Genomic DNA, 18,115 nt, shown 5'->3' with positions numbered 1-18,115 from the left:
TGTCATTACTACAAAAAGCCACGTCATCACATTGCAGAATGCAGGAAAAGGCTTGCAAAAGAGAAGAAAAACAGCTCCAGTATGGCTGTTTCAGATTCAGCTCCTCATGCATCTGACAGTGGAGATGCTGCAGCCAACTTTGTTGGACAGGATTATGCCTTTTTATCTTGCATTTCAGATTCTAGGCTGGCTGCTCCAGATGCTCGGGATAGTACAGCCACTTGTAATGATGATACATATGCCTTTTTGACTTGTAGTTATGACCCCTCTATGGATGCATCAGCTTTCACTATCAATGAAACACTGAATACTTGGTATTTTGATAGCGGTGCCGCCAAGCATATCACTTCTAGGAAGTGTCTCTTTACTTCCTTGCATCCACCTCCCGTTGGTAAGAAAGTCACTTGTGCCAACAACTCGTCATATTCAGTACGTGGCACAGGAGAAGTTGAGCTTACCGCCATTGATGGCTCAGTTTTCAGACTTTCAGATGTCTTGTATGTGCCTGGTATCACCAAAAATCTCCTTTCAATGTCCACTCTTAACAGGACTGGATTTCAGGTCATCTTTGAGGATGACAAATGTGCTGTCCAAGACAGGGAAAATGATTATGCCTTGAGATTATCTGGTACTCTGCTGCGTGGGCTTTTTCAGCTTGATCTTTTTGAGAAACGAGCAGCCCATGCTCTTGCAGTTTCTACTCCTACTGCTGCCATGCAGAATGCAGAATTATGGCATGCCCAATATGGCCACATGCATTACAACAGCTTGATGACACTTCAGAAGCACTCTATGGTTGATGCATTGCCACCTCTTGAGATACCTCCTCCACATGCCTGTGAAGGGTGCATTTTAGGCAAGATGCATAGATTCCCCTTCAAAAAGGATGGTTCAGTTAAAGCTGTCCGCAAATTACAGCTTATACACAGTGATGTCTATGGTCCCATGAGGACTCCATCATTGGGTGGTCATCTCTACTTTGTTACTTTTATTGATGATTACTCCAATTTCACTTGGGTCTTTGGGCTGAAGCGCAAATCAGAAGTGTTCATGGTGTTTAAAAACTTTTCAGCCATGGTTGAAAATGAAATTGGACTCAAGATACAGACATTGCGCACAGATAGAGGTGGGGAATACTTGTCTGCAGATTTTGATTCTTTTCTAAAAGGCAAGGGTATTGTGCATCAGCTCACAGTGAGACTGACCCCTCAGCAAAATGGCAAAGCTGAGAGGAAAAATAGAACTCTTATGGAGATGGACAGATGTATGCTGAAAAGCAAACACATGCCTCACAAATTCTGGCTTGAAGGTCTTATGTGTGCCAACTACATCTTAAATCGGGCTCCCACTAAGGCTTTGAAAACAAAAACTCCTTATGAGGTCTGGAATGGGAGAAAGCCTTCAGTGGATCATTTTCGAGTCTTTGGATGCCTTGCATATGCTCATGTGCCAATTGAATTTCGGCATAAGTTGTCAGATAAGGCAATTAAGTGCATATTTGTTGGGTACAGTGCAGAAAGCAAGGGGTACCGTCTCTACAATCTTGCTACACACAAGATCATTGTCAGTAGAGATGTGATATTTGTAGAAAATTCAGCTCACTCAGGCTGAATTTCATTTGCCTTCTTCTTCAGAGGATGTTTTTGAGGGGTTGCTACCCATTGCCTTGGGTTCCCCAGCTGATATTTCTGATGCAAATCAGAATTTACAGCCACCTCCCGATGCTCCAGTTCAGCCACAAGATGTCTTTCCCCCTCCACAGGCAGTGGAACAGGTGGTTCAGCAAGAAATTGCTGACATACATGCAGCAAAAACAGTCCCAAACTGGCTGTTGCAGACTCTCAAAGAGAGTAAGATTGATGCTCCATTACCTGGCAGGACTCGCAGTGCAGCAAGGCACATGGAAGGTGCTAATTCAGTAGAATCAGCATATGCAGGTACTCTTCTCGATGAGGAGGAGCCTGCAACATTCGAAGAAGCAAAGGACAATGTGCATTGGATGAATGCCATGCACGATGAGTTGCAGTCCATTAAGAAAAATCAGACTTGGGATGTTGTAGACTTGCCACCAGGTAAACATGCCATTGGCACACAATGGGTTTTCAAGGTGAAACGGAACCCAGATGGCTACATTGACAGATACAAGGCAAGGCTGGTTGCTAAAGGCTATGCTCAGAAAAAGGGCATAGATTATGAGGAGACTTTTGCTCCTACATCCCGGATGACCACCATCCGATCTGTTATTGCAATGGCTGCACATTTTGAGTGGAATGTTCATCAGTTGGACATAAAAACAGCCTTCTTAAATGGAGACTTGTTGGAAGAGGTTTATGTCAAACAACCTCCACGCTTTGAAATTACAGCAAATGCACTTCACGTATGCAAGCTAAACAAAGCTTTGTATGGGCTGAAACAGGCCCCTCGTGCATGGTATGCCAAGATTCATGCCTTTTTGACCAGCAAGGGGCTGCACAATAGTCCTACTAAGAGCACTCTCTACATCAAGATGGATGGGGGGGAAATTTTAGTCATCCTTCTTTATGTCAATGACTTACTGCTCACAGGGTCCAATGAAGACAATATTGCAGATTTCAAAGCTGATTTGCAGACCAACTTTGACATGTCAGATTTGGGACTACTTCACTTTTATTTGGGGATCCAATTCTCTCAAGAGAGACGTGGCACTGTTATGTCTCAGTCCAAGTATGTGCAAAAACTCTTGGACACATTTAACATGCATGATTGTAAGCCCATAGCCACTCCCATGGAGCCGGGGCTGAAACTCACAATGCATGATGCAGGAGAATTAGTTGATGCCACACTTTACAGTCAGGCTATTGGATGCCTCATATATCTCTACAACACTAGACCTGATATTCAGTTTGCAGTATCTCAAGTGAGCAGGTATATGCACAGCCCAAAAACTATGCATTGGCAGGCAGTTAAGCGCATCTTCCGTTATTTGCAGGGCACGAAGTCTTTTGGCTTGTTATTTCCCAAGGGGGGTGACTTGCAGATGCATGCCTACAGTGATTCAGATTGGGCTGGTGATTATGACACTAGGCAGTCCACTAGTGGCAATTGTTTCTTTTTGGGTAAATCTTGCATTTCCTCGTTGAGCAAGAAACAATCTACAGTGGCTACCTCATCATGTGAAGCTGAGTACAGGGCAGCTTTCACAACAACAGTTGAATGTGTCTGGCTGCCACGTCTATTTGCTGATCTTCATCTGTCATTGGAGGGTCCTTCTCCTATTCTCACTGATAGTCAGAGTGCCATTGCAGTGGCAAAGAATTCAGTGTTTCATGCTCGCACGAAGCACATTGAGGTTCACTATCACTACATTAGAGAGAAGTTGCATGCAGGAGAGATCAGTATGATCTTTGTGTCCACACATGACAACGTTGCAGATTCACCAAAGCACCACGTGAAAAGTTTGAGGCATTTCGCCGTGCCCTGAACTTATATCCGTTTGGTGATTAATCAACCTTGTACATGACATTGGCACTGCAGGGGGGGGTTAGAATTATAGATATAATTCAGCAGTGACCAATGTAATTTAATGAGCTAGTTAGGGGAACTTTTCCCTACTCTTTAAGAGGTTTTTTCCCCTAACTGCAATTAGTTCACTAACTATGGTTAGTGACTACTAAGGTTTTGTCACTAGGACAAAACCTTCTCTCTCACTCCTTTCAGTTGTACTCTTACACTCTTCATTGCAACTAAGCTTTCAAGCTTTCAGCTCTCAGCTCACTCTCTTGCTCTCTCTCTCCCCCAAATCTTACAAACTTTGCTCCTGTTTTTGCTTTGCACACATTCCTATGTTCAGGGGTCCACTTCTCACCACAAAGGTAGCACAAATTCTTTTTCTTCTTATCATCAATAATTGCTTGAGATAACGGCTTAACCAACTTGTTTCTTTTATCACCCAGATCATCCTTTGGAGTGGGTTTAAAGGATGGCTTAAAATCTGTAGCCTTGTAAGCCTTAGGTTGTCCCATGCCACTGCCATACACTGTGGGGAACCTAGAAATAGAAGAAGTTGTAGCAGGTGCAAGAGGTTTGTTTTAATCATTGGAAACCCCTTTGACCATAGACTTAGTCCCAAAGTGACCAATACCCAAAGTCTTCTCCTTCCAATTGTATTTGGGTTCATAAAGCTCTGCCAACTGCATGGCCTCTTTAAGAGAATTGGACTTTTGAGCTGCAACATCTGAAGCAATACTAGGGTGAAAACCATGGATGAATTCTAACTCTTTCATCAATACCATGAACAAATAGAGCCAATTTCCAAAACTGTTTGATATAATTTTTCACTAATCCTTGCTGAGTAAGATCATACCACTTACAAATATATTGATCTCTAGTAATTTCAGCCTTGAATTCATCCCAAGCATTAAAAGTTAACCCTTCTTGCTGTAGGTGCCTCCACCAAACGTGGGCATAATCTTTCAGATGAAGAACAGCAAATCTGATTTTACCTTGATCACCCTTTGGATATAGAAGGAACTAGTCATCCATCTTGCTGAGCCATTCCTCCAATTCCTTAGGAGAGGTAGAATCACTTTGAACTTAGGATGTATAATCTTGTCTTTCATATCTTTGTCTTGATGAACAGGTCCTTTTGGTTCAATAGATTTAACTGTTTGTATATATTGCTGGAATGTCATTGCTGCCCTAAGCTCTGCTAGTAGCAACTTATATTCATGAAATTTTTGACACAACTCTTTAGCTGCTGAACTGTTATTATTAGTCTTACCATGTGCTGAATCCTTATCCATATGAGCTGTAACTCCACTAGAGTGATAGGTCCTTCGGGCAGAAGCCATAAAACCAACCGGTTCAGTTACATGTATAGGATCATCATCATCATCATCATCATAATCTGAACCTAAGTCTCCATCGATTTGGGGATCCACAGGTCTCTTCCCATCATAAATTTGGCTTCTCTTGTTCTGGTCAAACCTTTTATTAAAAGTGGCAGACATGTTCTACATCCTTTGGTTCATCCTATGATTATTGGTCTTAATCTCATTAGTTAACTCCTTGTATTTTGTTGCATTGGGTCCATACAACTCTTTATGATCTGCTCTTGGTTAATGGATGCTTGTACTTGAGGAGTTGCTGCTAATTCCCCTGCAGGAAAACAGCAGATCGTCGCTTTCTTCAGTCTCTTGCGCCAGAGAGAAAATTCACTTCAATGTTGACTAAATACTCCACCATTTTAGGATTCTCACACATAGTAATGATCAGGGAAGCAAGGGCTTTCCACTGATGCAAGAAGCCCCAAATTCTGAGCACTTTGAAAATCAGGGTTTCTCAAAGCCTGCCATGTGGCAGCTCACAACAGAGAGCACTTCTGGCACTGAATTTTTGCACAAAGGTAGGCCCTAGGCTCAAGAGTAGATGCTCCAAATTTCAAAGTAATTGGATAAAGAATTTCCCACAAATTTCCACGAAAAGGGCTCTGATACCAATGCAACAGGACTGCTCCTAACTAACAGTAAACACTACTAAGTTTAGTAGAATTTGCAGGAAAGTTAAAGTAGTGTAGTATTTTATGTTTAGGAAAAGAGTAGGAGAGGAAGATCATGGGCTGGATCTCCAACACGGACTTGTGAGGGGCTGCACAAGGACAGGAGGAAGTCAATCCTTTTTAGAATTCAGCTGAGTATTGAACTCTTGGCCCTAAACCTTTCACTTGCCCCCAAGGCACAATTGCCTAGGGGGAACTTGCACACCCACATCCTGTGCCCTCGTCATTTGATTACCGGGGTCAAGGCCACAAGTGAGCATCAAAACCCACGCCCTCGTGATAGCACCATCCCTGCCTATCCTACAGCGCCTCTTCCAAACCCCGCCTTGTGTCGCCATGATGCAACCAATCCTGGCCCATGCTCAAGGGCCCAACACTGCCCCAAGCTGCTACCATCTGCTGTGACTATGAGGTGCTGCCCAAATGGCAAGTGTTGCCCACATGGCATCCAATCAGATGCCCATGTGGCAACCCTAACCCCAGATCCACCTCCCCCACACTCTCCTCATTTGGAGACTTACAAATGGGGGAGGTGACCACGGTATTTCCAACACAATAACCTTTACTACAATGTTGTTATAGGATGTGGAGAAGTTTGAAAAGTGTCTTTTTAATCACATATTTTTGTTTGCATTGGTGTTCATTGGTTGCCCATTAACATTACTTGCGAAAATCTTGCAGATTAATTCATATTTTTGCAAGTTATGATATTTTAATTTGGGGAAGGCCAACATATTTTTGAGCATACTACTTAAATATACCTTTGTAAGACTAGAATATGTCCAATCATACAAATTTAGATTTTTTGTTGTTCTAAAGACCAAAAATCTACACAAAAAATAAAAGAGAAAATGAAAGAGAAGAAAAAAGAGGTAAACAAAAACTTTTATGAAAAACAAAAGGAAGACATACTTAGCAAGCAAAGCAATACTTATGTCGTCATCAATGCCCAAGCATAAGCAGCCATGCTACTTAAACACCAAAGCAAGGAACATAACAACATTAAGATGAAGGTAAAGCAATGCATTCTCATGTTCTTTCAAGAGTAGGACTGGAAGAAAGGACAATTTTGTTTTTTTTAAGATTACATGGTTTCAATTGTGTGTTGGTTAGCATAGCATAGACTAGGCAATCATTAGACCAAAGAGTGCTTCAAGAAGAAGTATCACCACCAACTGTCTCTCTCACTTGAATATGCAAATGATGAAGAGCTTTTATTATTACATATTACTTATTATCAAAAAGAGTGTTTCAAAAAGCAAAGTCACCACACCTTATGTTGCAACTCTTTCTGTCACTCAAATGCAAATAACTCTCTCTCTCTCACTTGAATGCAAATGTCTAAAATGCTTTGAAAGAACCTTTTGTATTCAACACCTACTAACACAATGAATGGCAAATAAGTTACTAAGGCTTCAACAAAATCTCCCTTTCCTTTCACAAGTACTTATATATATACCTAGATGAGTCCAGGCACATGCCCAAACTCATCCTTTAAAAACACAACATAGTGCAGTTTCAATCTCATGGCAGTCACTCAAAAGGTTGAAAACCATAAACTCCATCACGCGTAGCAGAGACTAGTTACTATGACATCCCCACAGCAACCAACAGTGGGTGTAGACCATAGTATAAGCATATGCTCTCACACATTCAAATCCACACACGCACACATACTTGAGCATCCATTTATACAAAGTCTTCGTACTGAGTTTCTGTCAAGCTGCAACTCCTTGTGAAGACTAAACGATCTCATTTTAGTCTTTGCTAGACGAGCATCTAAATCTAGCTGATAGGGCAACACACCACTTAAGATAGAAAGAAATATCACAAAACCAACAGGCCGCAACATGGACAAAATCTTCACAAGGTGCAATTTGCATGTCCGCTAATACTTCATGAGTATTAGTCATTCCAAGGCCACTTCTTCAAGGCAGGCCTCATGAATGTCATTCATCCTGTTCTAAATCCAGTTCCCTTAATCATCCCTACTTGTAAAGTGCTATCATGAATTGGAGAAACCTTTCCCTAAGACTTGTAACTTAGGGGTTGGACAATGCTACCCTCAGACATGTATTTACAATTTCCAGAGAAGATCAAACACCTCGAAGAAACACAATGTCCAATCTCAGTTTCAGCTTACCAATAGGTATTTCAGGTCAGCAGTGCTGATGTCCTCCTTTTCTTCATTAGCAGAGAAAAGACCAAGCTTATCAATCATTGCCTCACATCGTTGAAGTAGTTGGCAACCTTTCTTCACTTCATACTGTAAAATAGAGAAAACAGATTTATCCACTTGCACCTTACTTGTACTGAAAAGGAGCATAACATCTTAAGAGTCAAGTCAGCCGGGAAAAGCATGCCATGCCGTTAATAATCTAACGAAATTGCCAGCTAACATAAGTATATGTAAATAAGGAACATCGCTATCAGAGAAAAAGCATTCTGCAGAGAAACATGCATCCCAAGCAAACAACAGTTTACAATACATATCATAGAATAAAACATCTGAAATTACCACCAAGTTGCTGACTTTCGACAAAGCCAGTCTGAAACCCGCGCCCCCCCCCCGGGTCCAGAACATCCAGATAAATTACAAAAGCTTAAAAGAAGTTTGCTTTAACTGGCAGCCAGCTTCTCTTTTTTTGGAAAACCATATATCAACAACTGTTGGATGCGGGGAGCAATGAAAGGAAGTTGGAACTTGGAATGCAAGAAGACAACAAGCTGAAGGAACTGAAGTGTACTGCAATTGCAAATGGATAATGAGAAAGTACACATGGTGGCCTATATAGGGCCAAAATTCAATTTAGGACTAGATATCCCAATAGGACCTAACTAGTCCTAACTAGCCTGCAAGGTCTTCCAGGGCTTAAGTGGCAACAAACCCCCCTCCATCATATGGCTGAAGTATCCTAGAGACATCTCAGGTATACCTGGAAGCTATATCATGGTTGCACATATTCATCCGTGATGAATAGGTTGGAAAGGCCAACTCCCCACCTGTAAGCCCCCAAATGAGGAGAGCATGGGGAAGGGAGACCTAGGGCAAGAACTGCCCAGAGAAAAGATGATGTTCACAGAATTGGCGTCGGCATATGCACAGCATGTGGCAGCATGTCATGGCAGGACAGGGGCCTAGGACATGGGCCAGGGAGGCGCTGGTGGATGGCGACACATGGCAGGGGTGCTGCAGCAGGAAAGGCGCCTGCCTATGGACAGGGTTGTGGGCAGATCTATGGCCTGCAATAGGCCTGGCAGGAGGGCAGGTATGCAGGGCACCCAAGGTGGTCAGGTGGAGCAGCAAGAGAGCTGCAAAAGGCGCAGTGCCCTGCCTTAAATAGGACTGGGCTGGCTGGCCAACCAGGTCAGCCAGCATACAGCCCCAAAAAGGGTTCCAAAGCCCCATAAAATAGTGCTGGCTGGCTAGTTGGTCAGTTTAAAGGGGGGGCTTTGCCCCTATAAAAGGAGGAACTTGTGGCCTCATTTCATATCCAGCAGTTCAGCAAGCAGAGGAGCAGAAAGGAGCAGCAAGTGCCTCATCCTTGGGATTACATCCATGAGGCAAAGGAGGACCAGAGGTGCTGCAGACTTAGCTCACTTGAGGCTGAAGCCTAGGCTGTCTACCAGGGCAGTAAGGTGTTGAGATCACGACGGAGAGTCTACATAAGCTTGAGGTGGAGCACGTGGGCTTAGAGATCTAGACGTACCAGACAGATAGTAGGAGAACCTTTTGGTAAGATCAGAGGACCACAATTTGGTGGAACTCTGTATCTGTCTTTTGTATTGTGTCCATAGCTTTGGACAGAAATATATTGTTGTTTTGGTGGATTCTATATCTGGCTTGGATAACTGTCTATTTGCTAGTCCGCATAACACATCTATGTGAAGCACATTAAGTAAAGAAGTTTGTGATTCCACCCACACCACACACTGTGTGAGCTCCTGGCTATTTCTATCAGTCTTCCGCTGTGCGTAACCTCTGTTGGTTGACTTCTAACATGGTATCAGAGCCCAAATAGGAGACTACCAAGAGTGGGAGCTTGAAGGTAGGGACCTTGCTGAAGGACGACCTTGATTTAGGGAATTGACTTCACGACTCGACGACTGAGCCCTTGTGAGAAAGAGGGCGACTCAGGTTTAGTCGGGTGTGTAAAGAGTTTTTATCTATAGACGTGGTGTTTGCTTTTTGATTTTTTCAGTGTGGTATAGCAGCAGAGATGTCGATTTCAGAAGCAAAAGCCTCTTCAGCCACTGCTCTTCCTTCCTCCTCCTCCATTCGAGTTCCTTCTTTCACCATTGATGTTGTTGGTGTTCTCCTTAGGGAGGAAATGTGACAGAAGAGCACACATGAAACATTAGGTAATGCTTTGACTCTTGAGAACAGGGGAAGACAAAAGGAGAGAGGAAAAAGCCTAGGAAATCGTGACAAGTCAAGAAGAAGCAGATCCAAATCCAAAGGAGGTTCCGGGAAACTGGAGGGGACATCTAAAAGGTGAAGATTCGGAGTCATTTAGTGGCTTGGAAACTATGGAAGCTAACAACAGGAACGGAGGCGAAGCCGGAGATGGCTGGATAAAAAGGGGAGGATACTTGTGCCAGTAGATGGAGATGAACTCGAAGCGTGGGAGGATAGAGATGCCCAAGCCTTGGCCTTGATCATTGGGACAACGGCGTGCTCGGTAATTCCTCATATCCAAATGACTGACACGTAGAGGCGTGGGCCATTCTGAAGGATCTGTATGAGAGAGAGAATACATCCCAGATCTTGACTCTTCAGCATCAATCTCTATAACATGGATATGGATGAGGAGATTCGGGTCATGACTACTTGACGAAAGTCAAGGTGGTGAGGGATCAACTAGCATCGGTTGGTCAAAAGATAGACTCAAGCCAGTTGGCCTGATGGTACTTGGGATGCTACACGAAATTTCAAGAGCTTCGTTACAACTGTGACAACAGGACAGACGACCCAACCTCTGACCTTTGAGGAGTTGGGTCCTTTACTGCTACAAGAAGAGGCTCGAGAGAAGCTCTATAATAAAAACAACGATGACAAGGCATTGCTGGCAAAGGACAAAGCTGGCAACGGACAGGGCAAGGCTAGCGGTGGCAAGCCCAAGAAGGATGATTTTGGAGAAGTGTCCATCCAATAAGAAAAAAAAAGAGGAAGCAGAAGAAGTGCTTCTATTGTGATGAGCCAGGCCATTTTTGCGAAGGATTGTAGAAAAAAGAAGGCAAATCAAAAGAACAAGGAGGAGTCGTCCGACTCACATTTAGATGGTGAGACAAAAGCTTTGGCTGATGTGGTAGTCAAAGAACTATTATTGATGACATCTCCATGTGTTACTAAGGTCAGATATGCAGGCAACACACCTAGAAGTCATAGTGAAGATGTCTGATGTTGAGATGTGGGCTGACGGGGAGTCAGAAACCTTTGTGAAGGTGAAGGACAGCAAGGAGTGCTTAGACTCTTCCAGGTGCTTGGCTGTTGATACTTAACATGAGGGTGGATTCCATGGAGTACCCTAGTGTTCAAGTTCAAATGGATGCTGTAATTCAGAAGGGGGCATTACAGGACTACACAGGTCATTGGTATGTGCCTCAATGAGGTGCATGGTTTGCTTTTAGGGCAAGCACACAAGCACGACGACATTTTCACGTACTTGATGTCATTAATTTGAGCTTTTATAACATGCTATGGAGAGGACCTGCTCTTCATGTGTCTCAGGCAATGCGAGATTGGAAGGAATGTGCCTTCCTGGAAGGAAAAGGGGAAGTGTGGGTGCTTCTTCAATCTCGGAAGCAGATTGTTGGAAGGTGATTATGAACAGGGTGTACTAAAGCCAGAAAAGTACTTGCTTGAGAACTCACTGAGAGTTCATGGTCCAGGTTATCTAGAGATAATCTTTGGATTTCATTTCTCGAGATAGTTATTTTGTGCGGACCTTACCAGAGGGAGGACGGGTTGAAACAGACCCTGAGAACATGGCGCCTAGAAGACTCCAGGAAGATGGTGGCATGTGGATTGCTCGAGTTCGAAGGCGGGAACATGACTAAAGATGGTGGTGCCATATGGTGCTACCTCGGATGGACCTGTGTACCAAGATGGTTTGTTTGTGCAGGACCAGGACCCAGAAGAGCAAGAGCCACTGATTGAAAAGCCAGGAATTGGAATCGACACCAGCTTGTTCCATAGAGGTGCTGCAGACTTAGCTCACTTGGGGCTGAAGCCTAGGCTGCCTACCAAGGCAATAAGATGTTGAGATCACGGACGGAGAGTCTACATAAGCTCGAGGTGGAGCACGCGGGCTCAAAGTTCTAGAGGTACCAGAGAGATAGTAGGAGAAACTTTTGGTAAGATAAGAGGGCCACGATTTGGTGGAACCCTAGACCTGTGTTTTGTATTGTGTCCATAGCTTTGGACGGAAATATATTATTTTGGTAGATTCTATATCTTGCTTGGATCACTCTCTATTTGCTAGTCTACATAACACATCTATGTGAAGCACATTACGTAAAGAAGCTTGTGATTCCACCCACACCACACATAGTGTGAGCTCCTGGGCTATTCTATCAGTCTTCCACTGTGAGTACCCTCAGTTGGTTGATTCTAACAGGTCCTAATTGGGGTCAAAGGATGTGTGGTGACTAACTCACCCACATACTCACCTCTGATTGAGGTTAGGGTAAAAAACCTTAATGAAGGGAAAAAATCCCCTTAACCCCTTAATACATAACATTGGCCACTGCCTCAAGAAATATAAATATTTCAAACACCCCTTGTAGTGACAATGTCACAATGTACAACGAAAAGATCAATCACCAAAAGGATAGAAGTTCAAAGCTTTGTGAAAAGCCTCAAACTTTGGATGAGGTAAATCTTTGGGTGAAAGATCCACCACATTCTGCTATGTAGGGCAGAAGACCAAGCTGATATCCTGTGCATGTAGGCACTCCCTGACATAATGATAATGAATGTCAATGTGTTCTGTACGAGCAATGTGTTTCATGTCTATTGTAATTTGGCCTTAAAATCTGCAATTTTTGCAGCATTAGTACCAGTGATCAGCATGTCATCAACATAGAGAAGAATGATGAGAAAATCCCCCCCTTCTTTCCTGACATAGAGGGTGCTCTCATGTGGACTATTCTGCAATCCATGGCTGGTCAAAAAGGCATCTATCTTTGCATACCAAGCACGAGGAGACCATACAAGGCCTTTCTCAGCTTGCATACTTTGTCTTCCTTGCCAGGTTTGACAAATCCAATAAGCTGAGAAACATAGGCCTCCTCCTAAGGGTTTCCATTCAAGATGTTACGTGATTCTACTTCCCAACTATCTTCACATTTGCAGCCTCATATTCCAGATGGAGAACTTCCGCTTGCTTCCAAAAATGCTCGTATTCGGCAATCTATTGAAGATGGCAAAAAAAGGGAGGGAAATACCGAGGTGCTACAAGAAACTATCTAGGACAACCATGCACAACATACTTCGAGTACAACCACCAAGCATATCAATGCTGAGGAGAGCCTCCAAGTTCTTCATAGAATGCCTTCTTATGTGTCCCATTGATGGGAGAGGAAGAAGAGGGAAATACAAAAATGACAAGAACATGTAAATCCTTCATGACAGCCGGCATTCAATGATTTCTATGATTGACTAGGCACATGATCTAGGCGTTCCACTTTATGCTAGTTGTTTCAAGCTTGGAGTAAGTTGCATTTGTTGGATCAGCCAAAAACATCTTGCAATAGCACTACACGTGTGCACCCCAAGGCAAGACGTGTGTGGCCAGATGAGACATGATTCAGGGCCATTGCGGCAACCCATAGAGGACTTTCATATCCTGTGAAGGGTAGTCTGCCCTAGCTGACCCAGCCCTATACATGAAGGCCTTTGCCCCATCTTTTAACGCACTGAAGTTCTTTGGAGGAGGGTATGGTTGGAGAGAACCTTCATGTGTATTCAACTTAACATCACCCATATTTCTGTCAGCCGCAGCAAGATCAGTTTCATAATGTTGCTCCACTCTTGTACAAATTCTATCTTGGTCTTGTCTTAATCTAGCCTTGCAGCCTAAAGCTTTGGCAGGTCTTGACAGCACATATAATGAATGTGACATTGCTTTCTACACAGCAAGCTACCCTGTAACTTGATAGACTTCAAAACAACTATGTCAACACAAGTCTTTTTCACAACCCTCCCCACCTAACAGAAACCTGCTAGTATGCATAGTTGAAAATGTAACAGAAGAAATGGGTCTACAAAACAGAAACAATAATTATCGTAGTGAGCTTACAGATGAAAGTTGAGAATCCAAAGCACGAGAGTGCAATTGAAAAGCCTTGTCAAATAGGGCAGGCAAGGGTATATCCTCCATTTGCTCTTGATTTCTCTCCAAACGTGGCAGTTGATCTTCCATACTAAATAATCTGCACTAACACAAATATTCAGATGACATGCCTTTTACTTAATTATATTTGCAAGCTATGAAACAAAGCACTGTTAATGAAAGTGAAAGGAGCATGTGAACACACACAAAGAGAATCCAAGGACAATGGAAGCAAGCACACTAAAAAGAGTGTATGTAACGCTGCATAAGCCCAGCTCCAGCTGCAACCCTATAGCATGTTCAAGCTCTAGCAAAACTCCGAATGAGACCTACGAGAGGACGACTACTCTTAATTGTACAAACGAATGAAATGGAAACCACACCACAGGTCAGCAGCCAATCACTAAAGAGAGAGAAAAAGAGAGAGAGAGAGAGAGAGGAGGGGGCCCAGGGGGGGGATTTAGGAGCAGGGCGTGAGTTGTGGGGGAGAGGGGGTGTGGACTTCAATTTGAAGTCAATTAGGCAATAAGTGTACAAGTTAGCTTGCTCCCTTTTGAGAAGACCAGACTTAGCATCCATGAAGTGCATTTGCACCCACGATATGCAAGGTAATAACCATCCTAATACTTGCAATTTTCGATAGAGGAAAAGGTCTTCTGATGTGTTGGCTAACCTCCGTCTCTCAGAGCCCTAAATAAAAGCCACAAAGGTGAAAACCTTTGAAAGGAGATCTCAGTTCAAATCCGTGGAATCATCTGAAGGACACGTACCTATGCGAGAAGGAAGGTGACCAAGAGTGAGGAATTGGTTAGTTAACTAGAAGATGAAGCTATGGAGCAATGGCAAGGAAGATGTAGAAAACGAGGATCAAAGCAAAGATGGGTATGGAAAAACCGTCGACGAGAAGCAAGAAATGGACGGAAGAATCCAAAAGGAAGCGAATGGGAAGGGAAGCAGAAAGACGTACCTGTTTTTGGGGTTGGATTTGCAAGCCCAAAAGATTGGAGCTGCGCGAGGTAGTATGTCCAGCACGGAAATAGGATTAGGCGCTTATATACTCCTTAAATCAGGTCAAACGTGCCTCTAGAATATGGGTGGATTCAGACCGACATGGCTCCCCGTGGTGGCCGTGAGGCAGCTCGACACGTACCGCACATCCGGCCGCTTGGATGTCCATGTGAGGGTACACGAGAAGCGCCACTATCCCTCGGCCGTAGGATCTAAGTTTTGGCGTCGCCGTGCGGCTACCGTTCGATCACGAAGCTGATCCAATGCTCCACGCAGAGCACCTAATCTCGACCGTAGGATCGACGATAAGATATGATGGCCTAAGATTCGTGGTGTTTTCATTGCTTCTGCCAGTTCGCGTCATACCCGGTCAAACGTGACGTGTCAGTGGAGTTTGGAAAAATAGCCATCACGCATTTCGGTTCAACTTTTGAGATCCAACGGCTGAGATCGACGCTCCATCGAGCCCAACCATTGACGGAGTAGGGAAATTGGACTTGGAAAATGGCGAGCGAGCGGGCAGCCTAGTGAGCCATTTTCCAAGTGGGAAAGGAGGACTTCCCCTGCTTTCCCAGCCATCAAAGACTTGGGGAGCTCCACGTGTGCAATTAAGCCAATTCAGGAAGGTATATTCAGAGGAGGCGGGTTTCCATTATGAAGATTAATTGATCCACGGTCATGATTTAAATTCTCGCGACTCAAGCCTTTGACAGAGGAAATAGAATTTGAGGATGGCCTCGTCATTGAGACCACCCACCTTTTCATCGAAGAGCACCCACCTAAGCAAATAGAATCAGAGGATGGCCTCTTGTGGTTCACACACCCGCCCCTTCATGGAGGAGGAAATAGAATTGGAGGATGGCCTCTTATGGTTCACACCACCCAACCAATTGTGTAGTAGTTGGAGGAGTTGGCCATCGAGTGGGCGGCCTTTATGGACCAGACACAAATCTTTTGTGTTAGTGTCTAGGCCCGTTCCTCCTATTGGGCCAGCTAGGACAGCAACCCTTTACACCACCTTTTGGAGGATGGCCGCTGGGTGGTGTGGACCCAACCTTCACATTAGGCTAGCTAGGACAGCAGCCCTTTACACCACCTTTTGGAGGATATCCGCTAGGTGGTGTGAACTCAACCTTACGCTCGTACAAAAGGCATGTACTCCTTAAATGAGGTCAAAACTGCATCTAGAATATGTTGGAAAATAGTCTTTCAGTGCTTCCACGGAACCAAATGATGACAAAGTCATCAATCGTGATTGATGGTGGAGGAGGGAATGCAAGATCAGACAACATACACCGATCACGACATTTTGGTTTAAACTACTTGACACATTCAAAGGAAACTTGGTTGCAAGATGCATTGGCAGGTGGACATTAGACAAGCTGACACAAGGCAACAGAGGTGATGGTGACATGTTTGAAACTTCCACATGGCATTACAATTATTAAAATTACATGTAGCAAAATGATGCATGGCATTTAAAGGCCATATGGATTTTTAAATTAAATATATCCACCACACCCACCCCCCAAAAAAAATTAAAAAAACTTGCCACATGGCATTTTAGCAATCGAAATGCCATGTGGCAAGTTTTTTTGGCTCTTTTCTTTGTCTTTTTTTGGAAGGTAAACTTATTTGCTTTCAACCGATTGGATTAAATGGATAGTCATTCGTACTTGCGTAATTAATCATCACACTCATAAACCTTAGTGATTATTTCAATCTCTTAAGCAAATGGCTTTGTTGCTACCATGGTCATTTTTGCAAATATCCTAAGCTAGAACTTGATATACTTCACAAGATAAATCTTCAAGCAATTTCTTGCACCCTTCTCTATCATGTTATGTATTAGAGCAAGCTTCACTTTGTGTAGCAATGTGTCAATGGGAGTGAAACATTAATGTTTTTAATTCTAAAGATTAAATGGTGTTCTATAAAAGTGTCAAGATTGGTAGAATGTTCAAGCACTATGTGTGCTTGATAAAAAGAAAATTCCAAGCCCATACTACTTGGTGAATAGAAGTCCTACTATTGCTGTGATAAATAGAAGTCCTACTACTAGATGAATACAAGTCATACATGATGAATAGAAGCCCTGTTACTATTTTGTAGAACTTGATACTATCAAGAGGAATTCACAATAATTGATCCCTAAATTGATCATTTGAGAGTATTTGGCTCCCTAGCTTAGGCACATGTTCCAGATGAACTCTAGAAGAAACTTGATGTCAACTTTATCATATGTGTCTTCACATGATATTCAATGGAATCCAAAGTATATATATTGTATGATCCAATCAAGGAATGGTTGATATTCTTTAGAAACATAGTTATTTATAAAACTTCATTATACTTGAATCAACCTACAATCATACTTCAAAAAGTTACCTTGCCAATAGAATCATATGGCAAATATTTATATATCAAAATATCTTGGTGGACGTGGCTCCATAGGATTTGGCAGACCCTCCTTTCCCGGTAGAGGAGGAAGCTTTACAGGAAGAGGTACAATGCGACCCAATAATAACAGTGGACATAACAGAACACTTTCTGCTAGTAAGGCAATATAAGACACTAAACCCCACACCTCTTACACAGGGGTGCTATAGCAGACAAAGGGAGGCTTCTTCAGCATCCCCAAAAGACTGTCTATTATGGAAGCTACCGGACTAGCAAAGCTACATGAAGAGAGACAAGAACAACAGAGAGAAGGTGAGCAGGCCAATGCTGAAAAGTTGCAAGAAAAGAATGGCACACCGCCATGCAAGGCTAGCAAACAACCATCAGGCACCACCAATCCCAATGGAGCAGAACGAACACCTGAAGATACACGAGTGTTTCATGCTAAGGGTAGCCTAGTTGCAAGAGTAGATAATGCTCGTCAAGCAGGTAAGTCGGTTGCAGTAGTCATCGACGAGGAGGATCTACAAGATAGAGAAGATTTTCTTTTTGATCACGCACTCATTGGATTCTTGCATAGTTCTCATCCCCTTGTAGCCTACTTAAAAGGGTGTTTTCAAAACAATTGGGTGAAAAAGGGACCACGTGTTATCAATGTACACTTCTTATAAAGGGGGTATTTCATATTCCTCTTTGATAGTCTTGAAAGCACCTCCAAGGTTCTCTAGCATGGTCTCTAGAGCATAAGGAATTAACCTCTATACCTAGAGAGGTGGTTGCCTTTCTTCAACCCTAACATGCCTAAGTCTACTAAACTTCTGATCTGGGTCAAGCT

At 43.2% G+C, this 18,115-nt stretch overlaps 1 protein-coding gene across 2 annotated transcripts in view; it reads right to left on the bottom strand.

Moving 5' to 3' along the window:
* The window catches only part of TAP46 (2A phosphatase associated protein of 46 kD), a 44,976-nt gene extending 29,816 nt beyond the window's left edge, over nt 1–15,160 (bottom strand). For both annotated transcript variants that reach the window (XM_087379364.1, XM_087379365.1), the window contains exons 1-3: nt 14,840–15,160; nt 13,840–13,972; nt 7,680–7,802 (exon numbers count right to left, since the gene is read on the bottom strand). In XM_087379364.1, coding sequence (XP_087235490.1) covers nt 7,680–7,802; nt 13,840–13,962 — 246 coding nt within the window. In that variant the 5' untranslated portion in view covers nt 13,963–13,972; nt 14,840–15,160. The remainder of the gene's footprint in view (nt 1–7,679; nt 7,803–13,839; nt 13,973–14,839) is intronic.
* Between the last annotated feature and the right edge of the window lie 2,955 nt (nt 15,161–18,115).

Source organism: Dipteris shenzhenensis, chromosome 9 (assembly GCF_047967505.1).
Source record: "Dipteris shenzhenensis isolate YYH24624 ecotype China chromosome 9, Dip_SZ_1.0, whole genome shotgun sequence".
Lineage (NCBI taxonomy): Eukaryota > Viridiplantae > Streptophyta > Polypodiopsida > Gleicheniales > Dipteridaceae > Dipteris > Dipteris shenzhenensis.
This window is presented reverse-complemented; position numbering and strand designations above follow the sequence as displayed.